This window comes from Cottoperca gobio, chromosome 1 (genome assembly GCF_900634415.1).
Source record: "Cottoperca gobio chromosome 1, fCotGob3.1, whole genome shotgun sequence".
NCBI classification, from domain to species: domain Eukaryota; kingdom Metazoa; phylum Chordata; class Actinopteri; order Perciformes; family Bovichtidae; genus Cottoperca; species Cottoperca gobio.
The window spans coordinates 13,433,582-13,455,789 of record NC_041355.1 but is presented as its reverse complement, the minus strand read 5'-3'; the positions used below and the strand labels follow the sequence as shown (position 1 = coordinate 13,455,789).

At 41.4% G+C, this 22,208-nt stretch overlaps 1 protein-coding gene across 4 annotated transcripts in view; it reads right to left on the bottom strand.

Moving 5' to 3' along the window:
- Window positions 1-4,443: 4,443 nt before the first annotated feature.
- Window positions 4,444-22,208, bottom strand: part of LOC115013261 (alpha-1,6-mannosylglycoprotein 6-beta-N-acetylglucosaminyltransferase B-like) — a 98,845-nt gene continuing 81,080 nt past the window's right edge. For 2 of the 4 annotated variants that reach the window (XM_029439399.1, XM_029439419.1), the window contains exons 10-18: window positions 16,189-16,322; window positions 15,155-15,285; window positions 14,399-14,404; window positions 12,268-12,426; window positions 11,890-12,036; window positions 11,405-11,521; window positions 8,534-8,608; window positions 6,504-6,787; window positions 4,444-5,511 (exon numbers count right to left, since the gene is read on the bottom strand). In XM_029439399.1, the coding sequence (XP_029295259.1) occupies window positions 5,313-5,511; window positions 6,504-6,787; window positions 8,534-8,608; window positions 11,405-11,521; window positions 11,890-12,036; window positions 12,268-12,426; window positions 14,399-14,404; window positions 15,155-15,285; window positions 16,189-16,322 (1,252 nt within the window). In that variant the 3' untranslated portion in view covers window positions 4,444-5,312. The remainder of the gene's footprint in view (window positions 5,512-6,503; window positions 6,788-8,533; window positions 8,609-11,404; window positions 11,522-11,889; window positions 12,037-12,267; window positions 12,427-14,398; window positions 14,405-15,154; window positions 15,286-16,188; window positions 16,323-22,208) is intronic. The other 2 variants (XM_029439410.1, XM_029439427.1) reach the window with 2 other exon arrangements.

Genomic DNA, 22,208 nt, shown 5'->3' with positions numbered 1-22,208 from the left:
ATGTAGCCCAAAGAGATGAGTGTTTTTACCTTCACATCCGTAAGCGAGCTCAAACTTAGAATCACACATATTCTCCGAAAAGCTTCCACTTACTTCCAGAAATCAACACAGTGGGGCACATGGGATTATGCATGTACATTTAAATGAAAACACACACAAATGTACACCCGAACACACATATTGTTGCATAACCCGAGGCTGAACGGGGATGGTGCAGGGTGTCAAATTACAACCAGGCAAAGAGGTAATTAGAGCCCACGTACAGGAGCATGTACAAACAACATCGTATGTCAGCAAAACGGCTGTGCCAAAGGTGACGGGCAAATTGGACCCCCAAGAAAAAATGACACACAAACAAAAGAGAGGAAGGAAAGGAAAGAGAAAAAAAGGAGTTTGGAATTGTGTTAAAAGCTTGTGTGTGTGTGTGTGTGTGTGTGTGTGTGTGGATGAGAGTATCATTTGAGTTTTTAAAGGGCAGACTGTTCCTCACAGAGATGTATTGAGTGTGTGCGTGTGTGCGTGTGTGTGTGCGCGTGTGCGTGTGCATGCTACCATGGCCACACGTCCACGCCTTTGTCAATCTGTAGCCGAGGAGCTGCAGATTGTGACACACACGTTTCCTGTGAGTTATATATTTATCATCTTCATTGCCTCAGTAATTATTCAGCTGTGTACATCAATCTGTTCCTGTACTGATTAATTATTGTTTAAACAGCATAAATAATATGCTTGGATTCAAATTCCTTAACAGCTGACAGACCAAATAGGACTGATAATAAGCTCATTAATGCTGCTTTGTAGACAGTCGCCCGCAATGCCTGGAAACACTGAAAGCAGACACAAACAAAAACAAGACACGCATGTATGCACTTACACAGAATACACAAGCAAATCTACTCCAGTACTTTCATTAAGTCTACTTTCGAGGTAGCTGTACTTTGCTTGAGTATTTCCATTTCCTGCTACTTTATACTTCTGCTCCCCTACAAATGGTTTCAGCTTTGTTATTAATAGGATAAACTGCTTTCCATAAAACTATCCACCTGTATTTAAGATTACCTCCATCAGCAACACCATTACAATTCTGATTACACATTAATGGATCAGTAATAATAATCCAATTACATATCAAGATATAATGACATTGACAGGAGCAATTTTGCCTGCATAATGGGTATTTATTTTTGATATTTTCAGTACATTAGACTACTATTATTATTATTATTATTTACTACTTATGATACCTAAACCTGAAATAACTACAATATTTATTTGGGCCCATTGAGGGTGAAAGGATAATTAATGACCAAACTTGTTGCCAATTCATTATCTGTTAATATACTCATAGACTAATCGACTAATTGTTTCAGCTCCACACACACACTCACGCTGTAGAGAGACTGACAGACAGAAATCATGACTGTTATTAGGTAGTTCCACAAATCTACAGGTGACTCATGCTTGCACTGCTGTTTCCTGCCAACACCTCTCCACTAAAACCACATTTTAAACGAGAAAAGGGAAGTTTTCCGACAGGTGTGTCTGGGCCAAAAAACCCCACTGCTGTAATGTTTGATTGAATGAATACAAACCCCAATTGTCTTACCTCCGTGTGGAAATCTGCACAGGAACAGTTCCTATTCCCTATCGGAAACAAGAAGCCAAACTGTTGTTGTCAATCACTTGCAACCCCAACCAGCTGGTTAAGAGGACTGAAGAGTTAGCAGTCAACAAGGGTATAAAATAGTCAGTATAATAGGTTTTTTAATACTTGTGAATCGCCGCAACCACGAGAGGTCCTTGAGCATAGTCATAAATGAACACAAAAGATATTAGGCTGATGGGTCCAGTGCTATGCGAGATTAGCTGCGGACTGACACACACACACACACACACACACACGCACGCACGCACTCTCTCTCTCTCTCACACACACACACACACACACACGATCCTGACGGAGATCAGATGAGTAAGATCAGATGTATGGATGGTAATTCAACTCCGTCAGTTTGATTCCATGCATGTGAAGCATAACTGTTGAATCTGACGACAACAAAAACAGGAAATTAAAAATGTGCATGTACGTTCCTCCTCAAAGTAATTGTTTAGTTAGAGTCTTAGTCACGCCTCCTTTCGAAGGCAGATGAACAGTTTTCAGTGAAGGAGGCTTGATTAAGCTCCACCCTCAGTGATCAGATAAAGTTTCCCACTCTTTTTCTTGTGGATGTTCTTTTCCCCGTCTTTATACTGAGTGGTGAATATTAGCATTTGATACTATATGATAACACTGATAAATGCTCAAGATTTTTTTAGGTTTTGAAGTTGATGGCACAATAATAAGTCTCCTTGGTAAAGCTGCAAAGAAATGCATTTTATATCTAAGACAGAGAACAAATACGGAGCAGCAAAGCGTCTCGCCCAGACATTTAAATCCACTTATGAAATGTTTATGCACTGTTTGTTTCTTGTTTTTTTTATGTCTTTCTGTCAGGATGGAGCCTTCAGTCAAAATGAATAGTGGACATTTGCAGCTTAGAAAAACATTCTGCTGGAATAATAGCTTGAAGGAATTTTGAGGACCATTTAGGCTCATGCTGTGCAGTGTATCTTTACACAACGCACACACATGCACACACACACACACACGCATGCATGCGAGCACACACAGTCCTTCAGAAGCAAGTCAAAAGGTTTTGTGATGGTGGTTCAACAAAAACAGAAAATATTCCCCATCTGGTTCCTCTGCAGTTCTATGTAAAGATTGAAAGTCACCCTGAGAGCAGATAGACTTTCAGAGAGAGCTGGAAAGCTGTTATAGGCTCAAATTAAAATCTGATGGTTGTAATAAAACTATACTCATAGCCTTCAATGGCTCAGTTTCATGTGCCTGCATCTACAGTATCACACAGACACTAGCTGCAGATACCAAGACCATAAACCTGGTCTCCTATGGATTACATTCAAATGTGGCTAATTTATAAACATTCTAAAGCAGGAAGTGGTGTGAGATTCACAGTGCAGGTGGAGGTCATGGAGGTGCAGCACACAGTAAGCATTACATTTTCTGTCCATAATCTTTCCTGAACCTTAAAGGAATAATTGGACATTTTGAGAAAAATGCTTACGTGCATTCTTGCAGTGACTTCCTGGAGTCTCTCCCCCCCCCCTATGTAAAACCACACCTTGTCATTTCAAAATATGGGTTTTGGAAGAGATAAGATATAAGGCGTGGATTAGTGAGCTTCAGAGGTGCTGGTCGGCAGATTTAGTTATTGAGCCGGACTAGCCATTTCCCTTTGCTTCCAGTCTCTGAGCAAAGCTAAGCTAAACGTCTCCTACTTCATCTTTATATTGAACGGACTGATATGAAGTGATAACAAAAAGAAAGGTTGATCTGTTACTTTAATCAAAAATGTCTTAGTTCCCTAAACCTTATTTGCCATTAGGTGATACTAGAGGAATAACATTTATTTACTGCTTTACCTTTACGTTGGCTGCAGCAGACTCTGATTTGCAGAGTTCACGGAGAGAAAGAAGGGATTTTCTGGACAGGGCCTAAGGGCTTTTTTATGATCATTGTAAATATTTCACTCAAGAAGATAGATAAATTGCAGAAATTAACAAAAATAAGCCCTTGTTTTCATACTAATAATAGTCTCTGTTTGCAGTGAAGAATACAAGAGGACAGATATGCCAAATATTTGGGACACAGACATGAAGCTATTAATTAGAAACTCAAGAAAACTCAAGACCACAGCTAACATGACTGAGATGCTACGAGGTGATTTTCATCTGGAATATCCCAGTCATGCTTTTTTATAATCTAAACAGCAACAATTGCCAATATGTTCGTGCAAGTGTGTGTGTGTGTGTGTGTGTGTGTGCAGTGTTGGTTTTTCCAAAAATGTGATATCTTTTTAGGGAGTGCAGTAAGTGACAGTGTGGACATGCTAGCTCCAACAGCTTGTAGTGGCATCGGGGGTCAGGTTTTGAGAAGGGTCCATTTTTCAGTTATTCTGTGATGTAGTACTGTTATTAGCTGCTGAACGTTTCTGTAAACCTGCCTTTTTATCTTTACAACTGATTTTGTACGTTTCCCAAAATGCCACTGGACAGCATCCAGAGAAAAAAAAGTTTTCCAAAAAGTAAAAGGACATTGTTGCCTTTCAGCAAAGTAGTCTACTGGACATTCATTGGAAATCTGATTACTCCCTCCCCCGTCTGTCACTTGCTCCCTCACTTCTTATCGACAGCTTCGACCTGTGCTGGCTGTTGCCTACATGTGGAAAAAATAAAGAAAATCTAACCTTTCTCCCTGCAGTCGGATTGATGGAGGTGAATGTGAATGGTGGGAGGATTGTAACAGATTAGTGAAGGAGCAAGAATAGAACAAACACAGTAAAGACCAGACGCAATACAAAACCCACTTCAACACTTTGATCAGTTCAGACTTTTTTTATTTTATGATTTTTTCCCCACCATATAGCCCGGAGGACTCTTTAAAAATCTCGTTGAGAGCTCTCAAGGCTTATTTATTGAAAAATAATCTCGTACCCTTTATTTTTGTCCTCTTTCGTCCGCCTCCTTTCTTTTTTTTGCGACAAGAGATGATTGCATTGAACGATGTTGGCTCAGACTTGGAGTTCAGTCTGATAAATTACTCTGTCCATCATTGGAGGACGGGAGGAAAAGCGAGGGAGATAACCCGGTTGTCAATCATCCTTTGTCCACGTGCAGAGAGGAGATTGGATATTGACCCGAGGTTGCCTTCTCCAAGCCAGGATATTTGAAGACTCTGTCATGGAATGACACTATAGTCCCAATACTGAGTTTCTCTGCAGTCGCACGCTTCTTCAAGTGCATATTTGTATATCATATCACCGGTCAACCCTCATGTAGAAACTAGACCTGTAGTCGGAGGTTCAATGTGAAAGTTTGTTGGCATGGTGAATGGTAACCCACCCTTTGCCCCTGGTTGTAATGACACCTGGTATCATTGGAGCCCTGTTCTACAAAGTCTTACTGCTTTTCATCTCCAGCAAGTTAACAGCTGTTATAACAACTACAGACAAACACAATCCTCACTTACAGCCTGGCAGCTATTCGGGCCTACCTTTAGCTCTTCAAATCCATGCATGCCTGTTCCTCATTATCCTACATTTACTGTTTTTTTGGGAGAAAGCTGCCTCTCTGCACCATTGTTGTTTGTCACAGCTCTACACCCGTTCTGGCCTGTGGGTGCCTTCCCTTTCACACCCCCGCCAATCAGTGTCTAATTCTCTTGTGTCTGTCCTTCACCTGTCCCGTCATTATAGACAGTCTCTGCACAGCGCCACTTGGCCGCGGCGGAAGTCCCTGCAGGGGCAAAGCCGTCTGTATTTGGGGGAATGTCCTGCACAGCTGAAGAGGAGGGGTTCCCGCTGGAGGCCACACTCCCGCCGCAACACCGAGAAGGCTGGAAGGATGTGGTTGATCTCGGAGTCGACCACATCGCACTGCACCTCCAACCTGAGGCGTGAAACGGAGGAGCAGAGGTCTGTATGAACCCTAAAGTCGTGTTCTTGCAAGGATAACTCAGAAAATACTAGCAATAAAAGTTATTTTTACTGGAGACAAGTAACAGGAAAGTGGAACTGGCATAACCTCAGAATAAATTGAAAGAAAAGACAGAAAAAAAGAGACATTTCCTCACTTTCATCACACTACAGAGGCCAATTTAAAAAGAGAACGATGAAATTTAAAGGAGAAGTGACAAAGCTGTTATAAACAACAGCGAGGCAGGTATGATGTCAGTGTCAGAAAGATAACTTGTGTCAGGGAACAGAACTGAGCTACAAGGAGGAGTAACAGAACAGAAACTAAAAGGAGAGAGGCACTGTAAAACGAGGCAGGTAGAAAAGAAGTAAACAAGAAAGATACTTGGAGGATGAAATGAGCAACGAACATAAGCCGAAGCTGAAAGTCAGTAGGGGGATGTTTGGAAGTGAGACTCAAACACCAGCAGGCTTTCAGTCTCAGAGCTCTCGAAAAGGCAGAAACTTACATTTTTGGTTCAACTGCCTGGAGCTGGTACAGTAAACTAAAGGAATACTTGGTGAGATTCAGCCGTTATCCGTTATCCGTCCGTGCAGTGGAGAAAACACGGTAGGTTTGGATACTGATGTATAACTACCAGAAGCCTTTTAGATATACAGGCGTTGTTTTTCTTTGAGAAAAGTTGTGACGAGACGTCATACAATCATCATCAATTTGTGGGCATGACATAAGTCCAAAGACTGCGAATTGTTCCTGTATCAAAACGTATCAACAAAGGATTTATTTAATGGTAGAAATCGCCTCTCTTCTTGCCTCATAAATGGTAAAACAATGGTGGTGTCTCTAGAAGGGTTACTTGTTGATTCTAAAGTTTCTAGTAAAGTTTGTTGACTGACACAAGTGTGTATGCATCTTTCAGCCAAGTGTGCTCCAAGTAAACTCTGATGGACTTCAGGCTGACGTACCTACGCAGGGCCTCCTTGTTGTTGATGAAGTGGAAGAGAGCGGGCTCACAGATGAAACCATCTGAATAGCACGCCTCCACACAGGACTGGCCCTCTTGAGATACGAGCAGCCTGAGGGAGCTGAGAGGAGGCCAGGCGGGGGGCGCCGTCACATTGGATGCCCAGCCGAGGGCTGTGGAATTGCGCAGGTGCACAAACAGAGGTCCTGTAATCCTGCCGCCACCAGCAGACCCCTGTCTGGAGAGGTTGGCTGGAATGAAGGGAGGCTCGAGGGCACAGAAGTCCTGGAGATGAAAGATATAGTAATATTAGTTCGTGCAATTATATTATTGTGGTAGACTGTTGGAGGAATACCTACAGTAATACTTTTATTATGTTTATAGGCAGAAAAACACCTCGGGAAAAGGCATATTAAAGGACAGATTCACATTTTTTCAAGTCTGTCTTAGAACGGTACTCACATAGCCATATGTATGATATATTCTTTACATACTCTAATCCTCTTGTTCACCATGGCCCTTAATAGATACCGTCCTAATGCAAATTCAAAGCCAGTGATGGGAGACTAATCCACTGTCATTGCTCTGTGCAAAAATGCATTTATATCCAGCAGTCTGTGTAAGTCAAATCAAGTGGTGATCCTCCCTCTGCCGCAGCTCAGCAAGGAAACATTGTATAAGGCAGGGATGTCAAACATATGGCCCGAGGGAAAGAACCGGCCCTCCAAAGTGTCCAATCTGGCTCACTGGATGACTTTGCAAAGTATAAAAACTGAAGTCATCAATTACAATTTTTCAATAACATGCACTGCTATTTTTTCCATGGGGGTTCGCGCTCACCCAACAACAGTAGCAGGCCCTATGCTGGATATGCTGTTATAGATCCCACATGCTACGTCACATACGATTGTCAAGCTCAGGTTACTATTCCTGCAAGAGTTGCCGGTGGAAAATGTCTTCGTCAAAGAGGAGAAAAGTGGAAACAGAGTGTCGGGTTTTCCAACTACAATGGACCAGTTCCTATTTCGTCACAGAGGACTCACCATGGTGAAAAATACAAGAACTTTCCAGGATAACTGAGAACAGAGAAGATAAACCAATTGTTGGAGGGTTTGAGGAAACAGTTTTTTAGTCGTAGCAGAGAGATCATTGAGACATCTCAGGCTGTTCACCATCAATTTTGTAAATTAATTGTTCATTAATTGTGAACTTTTTCAGAATGTGTTGTTATTTTGCAATGGTTTTCCTGGTCCGGCCCACTTGAGATCATATTGGACTGTACTGTACCTGGTCTAAGGGAACCAAAAAGGGATATCCACTTGATTTGAAGAAACAGACTTCTGAAACGTCATAGTAGCTAGAGCTAAACTTTGGATTGTATTATTGCATGGAGAGAGAAATGTGGAGTTTGTCCCCCATTACTTACATTGAGATCTGTTTAGGAAGGGACCTCTTTGCAGCCAGTATGAACACTACTCCTGCGTTTGGTTTCTGTGGTTGCCATAGTCACACAACAAGCTGTGGTGACAATTTGAAAGATGTTCAACTCTCATGCAAGTTCAAAAGAGCAGCAACTGCCCTCTCGCTAAAAAAACACAAAAAACAGTTTCTGTATCCAAACCAGCTTCGAGTCAGGATCAAGACGAAGTTGGTTGAGAGACAGCTCTGCAGTTTGTCGGACATCTAGTGTGGGATTATTTTTAAAATATCTTTCTTTCATCCCCAGTCCTCTATCATTATGCCCACTCTTCTGCTCTTTCTCCTTACGCATCCCTCCTCATTAGTGTCAGGAGATCATCTGCTTTAGAGCAGGAGGGCAGGAACATTGTTTGTAATAAGAGTTAGCATGTAAATTAATCACAGGTCTACACCCACACACACACATAAACATATATGAAATATTGAGCAGAGAGGGGAGTTTGAGGGCTGTTGAAAGGAGTGTATGTACGAGAGGGAGGACAAGATAATTTCTCTGTGTGTGTTTCGTTCAGCACTCTTTGCACATTTGCCTTGTTGTGGACTGGACCTCACCTGATGCTGTATGTAGGCATGAACTCTCTCCAGCATCCCCTCACAGGTGTATTCATAAGGCAGATATGGCTCAACCTGAAAACGACACACAAAGACAGTCCCCCACCCCGTTATTATTTCCATATTTTGCACATATCAAAAATGACTTTTTGTTGCTGCCACTTCATTGTTCTCTCTAATTGCAACACATTGTTTCTTCTCCTTGTTGATTTCAGCAGATGAATGTTTCTATTGTCACATTTCTGAAAGGCCTAATCACAGTGTGCCACTGCTTGGAAACTCATGAAGCTTTACTTGCATACCAATAGATCATCGCCTGCCGTGATGCGCTGGTTTTATAACTAAAGCACACTTTTTATTGGCCTAATTACAGATGAGCTATATATATATTATATATATTCTTTTATGTCTCTTGCTGATACTAGTTCAATACACGCTAACAAACTGTCGGACGCAAAACTGGAAGAATGTAATATGGCTCCAACTGCAGTGCTTGGATTAACACAAATTGAATTAGCTAAAAAAATCTGCTTTATATTGTTGATATCTTAAATGGAAATCAGCCACACTCTATAAAAATGTCAATTAACGCTTGATTGACTTAAAAGAAGTTGTTACGTGCGTTAAAAAGTGTAAAAAATGGAAATACTTTTCTCCACGTTTAAAAGGCTGCTAGCAGAGATGGAAGTGAGTTGTTTTTATGCCAAAATGCAAAAAGAAAATTCCTTTGTAAATGATACACGACTCACTAAATTGCATTTCCAATCTGAAATCAAAGCAGTCTGATGTTCAACCATGTGTGAAATCAGACGTGGCCCATTTCAAGTGAAAATCACTGAAAAGCAAGTATGCAGGCATGATGCAATTTTAAAAAGTTACGAGCGCTGCAAAATCTGATCAAAGCCTTATGTTAATCTACTTTGTAAGCTGAAAGCAGAAAGTAAAAACGTGCACAGGAGGGACAGACACACAACCTCAAACAATCTATTGTAACTGTGTTCCTCTTTTTTTTTTACTGTCACTTCTCTTTACTGAACCAGGCAAGGGGGCTTTGCATGTTCCCATTCACAGGAGCGGCCTCAAGAAGAATTTCACCACAAAAGAGAGAAATTGCAATTTCTTCTCAATACACATGTGGTTTTCATCTTCCATTAAGGCATATGCTAAGCAACATCAAATGTGGCATGGAATATTGAACCTCAATTTGGCCAAAGATTGTGCAAAGGTCTTCCACTGCAAACAACAGGTCAGAAGGATGGAGGAAGAAGACTCAAGGAAACAAAGAGAGGAAAAGAGGAACAGAGGAAGGAAAGGATGTAATAATAGCAAAGATGAGAAAGAAAAAAAGAAGGAAAGAAAGAATGAAATGAAGGACGGATTTATAGGAACATGAGGACTTGTCAGCCAGTCAGAGATTGCTTTGTCCTGCATGACTGAACATGAGCCTCCACACACACACCCACACACACACACACACACACACACACACACACACACACACACACACACACACACAGTTTGAGTGTCTTGAATGGCTGTAATGTGCGGGTAAGACTCCGTGCGCCGATTTGCCTGATCTGTGCACCTTCAGTGTCTCTCCAATTGTGTACGCGTTTAGATAAATGCGAGGAGAATATTATCTGACTGTGTGTGTGTGTGTGTGTGTGTGTGTGCGTGTGTGTGCGCGTGTGTTTGCTGGGGCATTGTGCCTCCAGTGATGTGTGAAGGGGTCCATCAGCTCTCTCTCAGTGGTCTGACAGTGCAGACGGAGACAGAGCAGTCAGCCAGGGCTGCTGAACTGTAACTTGTCTGACAACACAGACAAGACGCTAGATGCAGAATCTGTGCGTGGGCGTGTGGCGCACTGCCTGAGGCAATGCTTTCTCTAGACAATTAAAGCCATGTGCAGTATAGTGATCCACTGCTTAATCTCTCATTCAAAGTGTCAATTTCATGTACTTCATGGATCTGAAATCTTGACTTTAGTAAACATACTTAGTTTGAGATGTAAAAGGTTAATGCTGTGTGAGCCAAACAGACACATTTTGCACTTGAAAGTCTTTCATTTTAATGACGATGCAGACGTTTAGTCGATCTGGGCCTCAACACTCTCTCCGAATCTTTCTGATTCTCTGTCTGTATGTTCATCTCTTTCTCTATTCTTTTCCCATTTTCTCCCCCTTTGTCGTGCTTTCCAGAAAGATTTAATCTTCCCGGTAGACTCCTTAATTAACCTCTCTCCCACTCTTGGCTGTTCCTACTATCCTCATATTCTCTGTTCGCCCACATTTCCCGAGTGGAAAGATATCAGACTGCTACCTACATACTGGCAAAGTCGCTCTGGAAAGTGCCAATGTGGCAAAGCTACTGTGCTGTTGTATGAAAGTTTAAAAAACGCTTAAACAACGCTTAAACAAGGTCCAGCACTTTACTGTTACTTCACTACAGCTCTCTGATGGCAAACGGAAAACATAGAAAACTGAAAAAGACTAAAAGCTAACCTCACTGAGCCGAAGAATAGACTCTGATGTTGCAAAATTGTATTCTTTTTTTAAATTAAAGTTTATCTTCTCATTTCATGCCAAACAGATTCACATCAGGGGCCTGGTTGATACGATCTCAGCTAGCACCCAGTGTTCATATTCAAATGAGTATGATTTCATGAGATATCAGTGCAGAACATCTCGTCACATTCATTATGCAGATGACTGACTTGACTGTAGGAGAAGCTGAATGGATAGAAAAGGCTTTTCAGTTTCAATTTAACATCTTAGCCAGACAACGTAGCTGCATCAGAGAGAATTGAAAGCAACGGCATACTTTGTACACGTCTGGGTTTCTATCCTTGTGAGTTTTAGTGGGTAACAGTACCTTGGTCCTCATGATTTCCCTGATGGCAGAGTCGAACTCCTGCGAGTTGTTGTAGTCCACCGTCATGACATGAGGTCTGCCGATGTACTGCTCTGCATACGGGTGCTGGGAGGACACCTACAGAAAACACATGCAGGGCAAACAGTAAGAGCTCTACGTGTCTAAAGTAAATGTCAATTGCGGGGAGTTAGATCATCTTGCTTATTCCTTAACCTTTCCTTACATTAATGAGGATGCTGTCACTAATTATAAAGTATTTTTATTGTTTTAAATGCATATCTCGATCATTTTACGAGAGTGTGTAGTTTGATACATTTAGAGCCGAGCAAGCATATCGACCATTCAACGTAGCATCTGGACGATGTTCTTCTTTTGAGGGCTTTGAAGAATGCACTGCCATTGTACCAGGAACGTCCATGTTCCAGCCTCTTATCAAGCGAACACGTGCCGTCTGCACATGCATATAATAAACGTCATGAGCTTACCTCTCTAGAAGTGGGCTTTCCTCTGAAGAACTCATGATTGAGCGAGCTGTGAGGCGGGTGGAACTTGGGCTGCAGGAAGATGCAGCCATTGGCTATTGCTTCCAGAGGGGCCGGGCCTTCGTAGGGGAAACCAAAGCCAATGAAGAGCTAGAAGAACAACCAGGCATGTTATTTAGTAATTAAGGAAATTAAGCTTCAACATGTTTTTAAATCAGTATTGTAACGCGTTGTGTGTGTGTGTATACCAAAATCAGTTTCTGGATAAAAGACTAAATTGAAGCTGTAGACGAGGAGTCCATTATGTATGAGAAGGACACCAGCGGTGAGAATTCATGTGATAAAGTATGTATGATGGTAATATTGTCTTCACTGTCTTGCCTTGGCCTTGCGCAGCAGTTGCTGCAGCTCATGCTGGGGCAGCAGGCCGTGGTTCTTCACGAAAGCCGGGACCTCCGGAGGTCTCTGGGTCTCATAGTACACTGTGCCGTGGACCTCCATATATTTGTGGAGAATCTGCAGGAAACCATCCTTACCCTGCTGAGAGAGGAGGGAAAGAGATGGGTTGGAGAGATTGAGGGTGAAGGGTGAAGAGAGGAGGGTGTACGGAAAAAAAAACAGCACAGAGAGGAATATTAATCTGCGTCAAAGTACAGAGTGCTGTGTTTGTTTTGTCTCTGGGCTTCAGTATGTTTGTACAGTACAGTATAGTGTATCCATGTTTGTCTCAAAATCTAAGACCGTATGCGCGGTGAATACATCTGTAAAACAAAAACACCTTTTACATATACTACGCTAGCGTTTTCAGATCATTTTCATTAAGAATTCTTCAGACGAAAATGCGACAGGAAACAGGAAAAACAAACCTAAAAGCTTCGTCTCCCTCTTCACTTGGAAATCAGCAGGTTAGACTTCTTTTCTTTTTTTTATGACAGTCCTTCTAACTGCTAACTAACTAACTGCTGCAGGCAGTGAATGGTAAAATCCCTGAACCTCTCTCTAGTACTGCTACTACTCCCCTGTTTTCTTACGGTTTTTTTTATTTGTCAGGCACATATTGGATATACATCTGATAGTTGTACCCTGCTTAATCTACCACCTAGTGAGAGGCTTCCCTGCACATGGGTTGAAATCCTTTGGATTAATTGTAATATGATATGATCTCTTTGTGAACACAGCAGCTTATTTAAAAAAAGAATGTCAGTGCTACGTTCAGCAGACAGGTATCTCCTTTACAAAAAGGCTTGTGGGAATTTACTCATAGCTTTGCCTTCATCAGTTCATTTTTCTAGAGTATTAGTCATTAAAGTGAGTGAGAGGAGAGAGTCAAAGAGGCACCCTGTCAAGGTCAAGGTTGAGCATTTATGATTAGGAGAACAAAATCCAACCAGCAACAGTTAACAACCACAACTGAATCATGTGAATTGAGCGTAACCCTGGGCCAGTTTATTGACTCGGCTGTCTGGTGTATCCCTGTACCGTGGTGTGCCCGATCTCCCCTCCCCCCGTAGCCGTAATTGAAGGCTGTAGCGATCGATAGCTTCCTCTGTGAGGATTTTCTCAGCCAATTAGGAGATTAACTCGAGCGCTAAATACAGCAGACAACATGAATTAGCAGAAGGAGAAACACGCACGGGGTGTGGAAAGGGTGCGGATTCCATAACCTGCACTGGCAGTTATCTCGCTTTCTCCCTTTCTCTCACTCCATGTCCAAGCTTACTCTGTCAACATGCATTGGATTAGGACTAGTAATAAGTATGTTCTGCTCTACTGGTTTTTAGCCCTCACCTCATTTCTACTTATGTAGATTTAAGAAAACTGTTTGCGGGACATTACCATGTTGCTTTCGATTTGCACAGTATGTCGGAATAATGCGTAATGTTTGTACGTTTGTCAAACTAACCGTTCTCGCGTGCCACATATGTTGTTTACAAAGAAAACGGTGGTGGATTGACCACACAAGATTAATTCAGGAAACGACGGGTCCTAGATTTCAGACAGACGTAGTCAAAAGCAAGTTTCTCATTTGTAGCAAGCGAGGCACAAAATGCTGAAATAATAGCTACGAACAAGGTGGCTCCCAACTTATTTATAGCTATTATTCCATCATTCTGTGCTGTGCAATTTGTTCTCGAGAGGACCAACATCATCATTAGTGCTGCATTAACAAGGCATGTTATCAGTTATAAGAAACTGAATCTCCCTGTTACAACACAAAACGTACATCCCTCAAATGACTGGCTGCCTTCTGACATGTAAGAGGATACAAATATAATCACTGTTGTACATACAACTCATGAGGAGGGAATGCTGCGATGCAGTCGAGTCCACTTGCAACCAGTAGCTCCCTCATAAATCTCTTTTCTGGATTCAACCCTGACAAAAATGGTGTTTGTATAAATGCATGCGTGTATTCCTTGATGTGTTAACAGCTCGGAGTAACTTGTGTCTCTTTACATATGTATATGCATAGGCTGTGAATTGCCCTTAAGTGGAATATGTTGTCTCTTACCTGAAGCTAATGAGTATCGAGCCGGATTCAGCACGAGAAGGGAAAGACAGAAAGAAAGAGACAGATGAGAAAAATTTAGATTAAGAATACAACAATGGGGAAAAGAGAGAAAAGAGAGCAGACTAAATGTACCCATTACTGTACATTTTCACCAGGCTTTTGTAGATTATGTTACAATACTTTTAAACCCCCCCCCACATCTACAGTCTGCGTTCGTCTCTCACAAGGCACAACTATAAAGAAACCCAGGGAAACAGTGGAAAGTACTGGCAGCGAACAACATCTTTATAATCATTATAACAATGGAGGCACAACTGTGCCGCCTTACAATATGCAGAGGAACAAGCGGGAAGCTTTTGAGAGGAAAATGTACAATTGTATATATAGACCTGCATGAAGCTGAGCTGTAATGGTGCAAACAGCGGTGTACTGTTTACACTGCAGTAAATTGCGTATTGTGTGTGTGTGTGAGTGTGCATGTATCAGCGTGGAAAGAGACTGCTGCTGTGTGAGGAATTCAGAATGATGTTAACAGAGAAACATTTCCATGTATGTGTATGTTTGTTTTACGTGTATGCGTGTAGCTGTGTGCACGAACGTACGTGTATTTACATATACATGTGTACATGAACATTGTCATGGTTGCTTACATATACAGTATGTACTGGGTGTGTTTTATGTATATACTTTTTGGCCCCCCGGGAAATTAATCTACATGGAACATGCAAACATTAAACAGTGATTTGTTGTGTGTACCTTCCACATGCTGGCCTCTTTCCCGTACACCACGGCCATGTTGTTGACTTTGTTCTGCTGGATGCTCCTCTTCTCCGTCTCATTCAGCTCCTCCGAAACGAAGCCCATGAATGAGTTGTCTGGTGTGTGCGCTGTGTGCGTGTGTGAGAGTAGTAAGGTAATGCCGGATAGTAGTAAAGAGAGAGAAAACAATAAAGAAGGAGAGGAAGAAAGTTTAATTGTTAGAGAGAGATATTGAAGAAAGACAGAAAAAGCACAATACATCCTTGTTTGCTTCACTTTAATGGCTAACTCAATGATTATCGGCTCTCTAAGTATTATTAATAGTGATTGTCATAAAGCCAGCCGCTGTTGGCTATGTGAGGCTGAGATGGTTTTGGCAGTACTAAGGTGTACTGAAATGGTTTTCCAATTACCAACTTTAATTTTACATTATCAAAACCAACTACAGTCATGATTTTACAGCTTTTTACTGCATCCTCAGAGTCAATGCCAATTTTATTTTTTATTTTTTGCTGTGTACATTCTTATATAATGAATTAAAAGTAATATATTATGGCTCCTGCTGCACTCTTACAAGTATGAAGCAGTTAATAAAGGTCGAGTCAGTGGTAATTGCTTAGGACAGTGTGAAACGTGGGCATCTACAGTAGGTCACATATTGACTTTATGATGAGCCTGCTGTTGAGTGCCAAGTAAAGCTGAAAGAGTATGACATTGTTCAATATGAGAGCAGAAGAGTTAAGTAGTCAACAGACAGACAACAAAGAGGGGTTTAAAAAACAGCAGATCCGACATATAGTGTAACAAGCGAAAAAAAAGAAAAGCAAAAGTGATAAAGAACAGATGCAGGTGGAAGCTGTGGTGTTGCTGAAAATAGCTGCATTAGACACATTACTCCAAATAATGTGAACAAGCAGCCAGACCTGTCAAAGAAAGTGAAAACACTGTCAAAACTGGCGACAGATCTGCGTGTGTGTGACACTTCAGAGTTATAACAGACAAGATGGTTGTTCATGAAGTTCTGTTCTTACGGAACATGGTCATGTACTGCCTGGCGTTGAGGTTCCAGTAGCCCCAGTTGGTCCGGTAGCCGTGCAGCGTTGCATACTCCTCATGATTGTAAGCTGGCTCCGTCCCAAACGTGTCAATCACTCGGATGTGACATCTGTGAAGACACAGCACAACCACTTTAAAATAAAATGTTCCTATTGCTATGGAATTTATTCTTCATGTGTATAATCATATGTAATTACAGCTATGTTATACATTAAGTTCAATGCCTGTTTGTACAGTTAAGGATAATTCAAGATGGAGTTATAATTGTTGATAAAATAATGATCCAACACAAGCAATAAGCGAAATAATAAGCACTTAAAATGACCTTTTATTTGCTTGCAAGAATATTAAAAGTGCAATAAACTGTTAGTTAGTGTTAACATAAGGCCAATTACTGCTAAATGGGGTTTGGTTAAAATAAAGTGTTGCTAAAATATTAGCAACTGATTGGAAACCACAAATTACACATGATGCTTCTTTATCATGTGTAATTATATTTAGCAATTTCATGACGGATATTTAGGATATCACTACCTAACATTAAGTATTTTGTGTGTGTTGTATGTCACTTTATCGCTGTCTCATTACAGCATTAATTGCAATTTTTCCAAGTCATCGACACATTTTTAAGGTGCTGCTGAGAATTAGAAACCTTGAATCTGCATCACAGCATTTTCATTTCTTTTCTGGGCTTGGTGACCTCAGACAAATCTGAGCTCTGCCTCACTTGCAGGATATGCATGAATGGTCGTGCCATGTGCTGACTAAATTACACGCTAGGTTTACGCAGATTGTGAGCGAAAACTGAATCCAAGTCGCAGCACAAATCTGTCTTGCACTTTCAAGTTTTGCCCTGTGTGGTATAAATCATTCTTTTCCCAGATTTGATAACAGAACAGGCTTAATGACAGAAAACTACCAACAGCACAAAATGTCAACAACATTTATCACAACAGTACAAATAATAGTACATAACTTTGCCAAGTGCAGTGTGGGAGGCTTGACATGAAAATGACAAGAATAAAACCTAACCTTTGAGGTTTAGAGGTTGGAGTTGTGATAGGATACTAATAAGGGCTTCCAGGTGAACGCTTAGTAGCACAGCAGAGCACTTAGGCTGTGACGCGCGCGCACACACACACACACACACACACACACACACACACACACACACACACACACACACACACACACACACACACACACACACACACACACACACACACACACACACACACACACACACACAAATCTGGCCAGTCTGTTAGCTCAGGGGGATTAACAAGAGCTAAAGGTGGCAGAGTCCACTTACTCAGCTGTGAAACTCTTTCCTGGCAGATAACTCTGTGTGTAACTTTCCTATTATATTTAGACATCTTAAATAACTGACGTTCATTGCATTACCTTTTCACTGTAGCCACTTTTCCCTCCACCTTGCGTGTGTTCTTGTTCGTGTCTAATTTCCATTATTTCATTTAGTCACTGGTCAGAAACAATTGTTGCCTTCAAATAAGTACGTCATTAAAACTGATAATTGATGTGTCTGATAAACATGTCATTAGAGATGGGTACAGCACTAATATGGAATGTTTATTAGAAAATTACTTGACCCCTTAGTACACAATGTTGTGATAACAGAACTGTAAAATGGTAATACTGCAATATTTGAAACGTTTAAGAATATCTGCGTTGTCTCTTTACATTTAGATTACATTTTACCGCCTGAGACTTTACAGTAAAATTAGCTAGCAAGGCTACAAATCTATCAATGACATCGGCTGTCTCTGTCACGTGACTCTTTCACATCACAGCGTTCCCTCTAGAGACTTCTGATCACACAGATTTTCTAACCACGTCTTTACTCAAATACAACATGTCTTGTTGTTTTTCTCTTGAAGCTGCTCACAGACCAGACATTGGTTTACCTGTCTGTTCAATGATAGATTCCCTACTATACACTATACACTATACACATACAAACTTTGATTCTTATTGTCTGACAGCTATAAAACAAGAGTGTCATTTCATTCCTGTATTATTGCTGCACTGTAACTATCTGAATAAGATGCCATGTGTTCTGCATTCAAGGCACTTAACAGTGCTTCTTTCTCGAACTCCTCTACTAATGCATTGCCAGTCTTGCATGTAACCCACTTACAAACAAGATTTTTGGCTCTCTAACCTGTAATGTTCACAATTTCCTAGAGCAGCAATTAGCTTTGGTCCCTCTGTGATTGTTTTTATATATTCAGGAGACGGTATGAAAGAGGGCTTTGTTGCAGAAAACAACAATAGTCCTCTGAGGACATTCAAGTCTTGAGACAAGGGGACACCCCAATCTTGTTTGACACTTCCAAGATGCACTATGTGGACAAAAGTATTGGGCCACCTGCACATTACACCTACAGGAGCTTTTATGACATGCCATTCCAAATTCATAGACATTAATATGAAGTTGGCGCCCCCTTTTCAGCTATAACAGCTTCCACTCTTCTGGGAAGGCTTTCTACAACATGTTGGAGCGTGTCTGTGGGAACTTTTTCCCATTCATCCAGAAGAGCATTAGTGAGGTCAGACACTGATGTTGGACGAGAGGGCCCGGCTCACAATTTCCATTCTAGTTCATCACAAAGGTGTTCAATGGGGTTGAGGTCAGGGCTCTGTGCAGACCAGTCAAGTTCTTCCACAGCAAACTCATCCCATCATGCCTTTATGGACCTTGCTTTGTGCACTGGGGCACAGTCATACTTGAACAGAAAAGGGCCGTCCCCAAACTGTTTCCACAAAGTTGGAAGCATATAATTGTCCAAAATGACTTAAGATGGAGCATTAAGATGTTGGTGCTGATATTAATGCCAGAGCTGGTTTGGAATTCTGCAGTTATTGAGTCGGCAGAGCTTTGGTGACTTTAACGCACTATGCACTCGGCGACCCCGCTCTGTAACTTTACGTGGTCTGAACCTTCGTGGCTAAGTTGCTGTGGTTCCTACACGTTTCCACTTTGCAATAATACCATTTACAGTTGATCGTGGAATATCTAGGAGAGAAGACATTTCACGAACTGACTTGTTGCAACGGTGGCATCCCGTTACAGAACCACGTTCGAATTCAGTGAGCTCTTTAGAACGACCCATTCTTTCACACGTTTGTAAAGGCAGACTGCATGGCTAGCTGCTTGATGATATACACCTATGGCAATGGGACTGAATGAAACACCTGAATTCAATGATTAAGATGAGTCGCCCAATACTTTTGTCCATATAGTTATGTCTGTCAATAGCAATGGCAGGACAACCGATAAATTGACAATGATATATCTAAGAAGGAGCTCGTAAAAATGGGCTTATCTGCAAGAGTAAAAAAACACAAACTAATCTGTGCAGCCTTGTTTTGAGGCGTTTAGGATGAGATTATGCGGCAAATGTTGTGTGTCTATTTGAAAGGGTCACAGAAAGCTGACAATGAATGATTAATAACAAATGTTAGTTTCACTTGTCTCTGGCCTGTCTCCCTTCCTGCCTCTCTCAAACCTGCGCATATCACATATCGCCAGCTCTGAATTGGTGAAAATGTTTCTGCCCGCAGATAAGAGTTCCCCGAAGGGAAAGAAAAAAAAGAAGGAGAGGAGGAAGAGGGGATAAGCGGAGGAGTAGCTGAGCTGAATATCTATCGGGAGATCAAAGTATGAGGCTAATCTGGGTTAAACGGCTGCTCAGCAAGGCTCAGTCCTCCAGGGTGAAGGGAATATGGCACGGTGGTGTGTTGTCACCCACAGCTTCAGCTTTAGGGGTGTAAGACGACCCAAGATTTGACTGGACAACAACAGACACTTTCATTTTAAGCTGTTTTTTAATTATGCTTTACCCGGCTCAATGAGGAGTTAGTCCTTTAAAGCAATCTTTTTTTTTAAGTCAGCGGAGCCGTCGTAACTCGCCCACATCAACATGCTACACCTAACACGGCGGTAGAGTGAGATGCAAGATATTCCTTTAATACTGAGTGAATAATGCACTGCAGTTATTAGCTGATGGTTCCTCTGTGTCCCTCTTAGTCTCATCTCATCTGTCTTTCACTTGTTTGCTTCACTATTGATAAAAAAAAGCAGTTACAGCCTTAGAGAGACACCATGATAAAGACATCACACAGACTTTTATACACAAAGTGTAACTGTTAAGTCTTCTTCTATGACACCCTTAAGTTGTCTTGTCCCAATGACATGGGTGATGAAATTGAGTTTGAAATGTCTCTGTTTATTGATTTTGTTTGGTCATTGTGTAAAGTAATGAAGATGAAAAACAACCTCTAGGCAATTTAGCAATCTTCAAACCAGACCATGCATCCATTGTATGTATAAGTACGTGTTATTACATACACTGTCATGTAATATATTACTATGTAGTAGTATCTATACGCTAATATCCTTATACATATACTGTCAACATTGAAATGTCAAGTGTTCTTTCATTAAACATTGTAAATAGTTTGTTAAATGGTGTTCTGAGTTCTTTACAATTTGGTGTGCATTAATACTGAGATATTACTAATTTGGTACTTTGCCTCTGTTTTAGTTGGATGATGTCCTGGCACTGAAAGAAATTGATAGATAACAATGGCCACAGGACCTCATCATTGACTGCACATCAAGTATGACTTTTTGTTAACATAAAGGTGATGTGCTCTCATAGAGTGCGGTTTAAAGACATGTTGAATAGACTTGTGAAGAAACACAGAAAAATGCAGATCTCCACCAGGCTGACAGTCAGGATGGTGGCGAAGATAACAAAAACAGGGATTCATCTGTATCCTGATTAACTTTAGTATCGGTTATGAAATGTATCTGCAGATGTTCGGAGTGCTCTGACCGAGACCAAACTTGTCCATGGATGTACGTTTTTCAGCCACGACAAAGTTCAAAATGTGGGCTGGCTGCGACAGACTGTATAAGCCTTGTTTTAGCAAAGCCGAAAATGCATTTTGTTACTGAAGCAGATGTCGATCACTTGCGGCCCCTACCGCCCAGTTAAGAGGAGCGAGGAGACGGAATAAAACAGTCAATATAGAGTCAAACATTGTAACCCTAACCCTCACAACCGTGAGAGGTCCTTGAGCATGCAGTCATAAATGAGCACAAAACATGTTAGGCTGACGGGTCTAGTAGTATGCAAGATTAACCGTGGATAGATAGATACATGCACACACACACACCGAACACATGACCCCCCCACCCCCACCACAGGTGTATGCGAGGCAGCGAGCGCCACATCTCATGTGACAAGAAAAAGATATCTTTCCTTTCTTCCGTTAATATCAATCTAGGGTAAATCTGGAGGAGAAGTTGATGATTTTAGTGCAGGGCTACGCAGAGCTTTAGGATCTGTACAGTGTTTCTCCTAGATTTATTTTATGAGCCCCGCAGCTAAAATGTCAGACGGTCATTATTATCCTCTGTTATCGTGTACTATCTCCTTTTCTCATCATTGTTGTATAAAGAAAAGACACATTCATATTTTTTCGCTGAAGCAACAGTACATCATTGTTGCATGGGCCACAAACAGGAACCCCAAGACAATTTCAACTTTGTTGTGGAGAATCTCACCTGGGAGAAGTATTAAGCCAACTCTACCATAATCCAAACAAACAGCTACTGAAAAATATAAAGTGCTTGAAGTTAGTGATGTGTCCCTAAAGAGTGCGCAGCCTCCAGGGAAGCACAGGCACTCTAGCTCGTCTTGCGTGTCTTTGATTATTTTCTTTCAGGCCTTCCCCTGGACATCTTCTCCGATACGCCTCTTTCAGAGCAGTAAATTCCGCATGCAAAGGAAATCAATGTGCTCGTCCTATTATCAGATGAGTGGGTGTGATTTAAGACTATCTCCTATCGGCTTTCAGCATCTTTAACGGCAGCACACGTGCACTCAAACACCGTCACATTCACGAACACAATCACACAAACAGTACAACACGGCGGACAGGGCAGCATCGTGTCAGTGGGAAC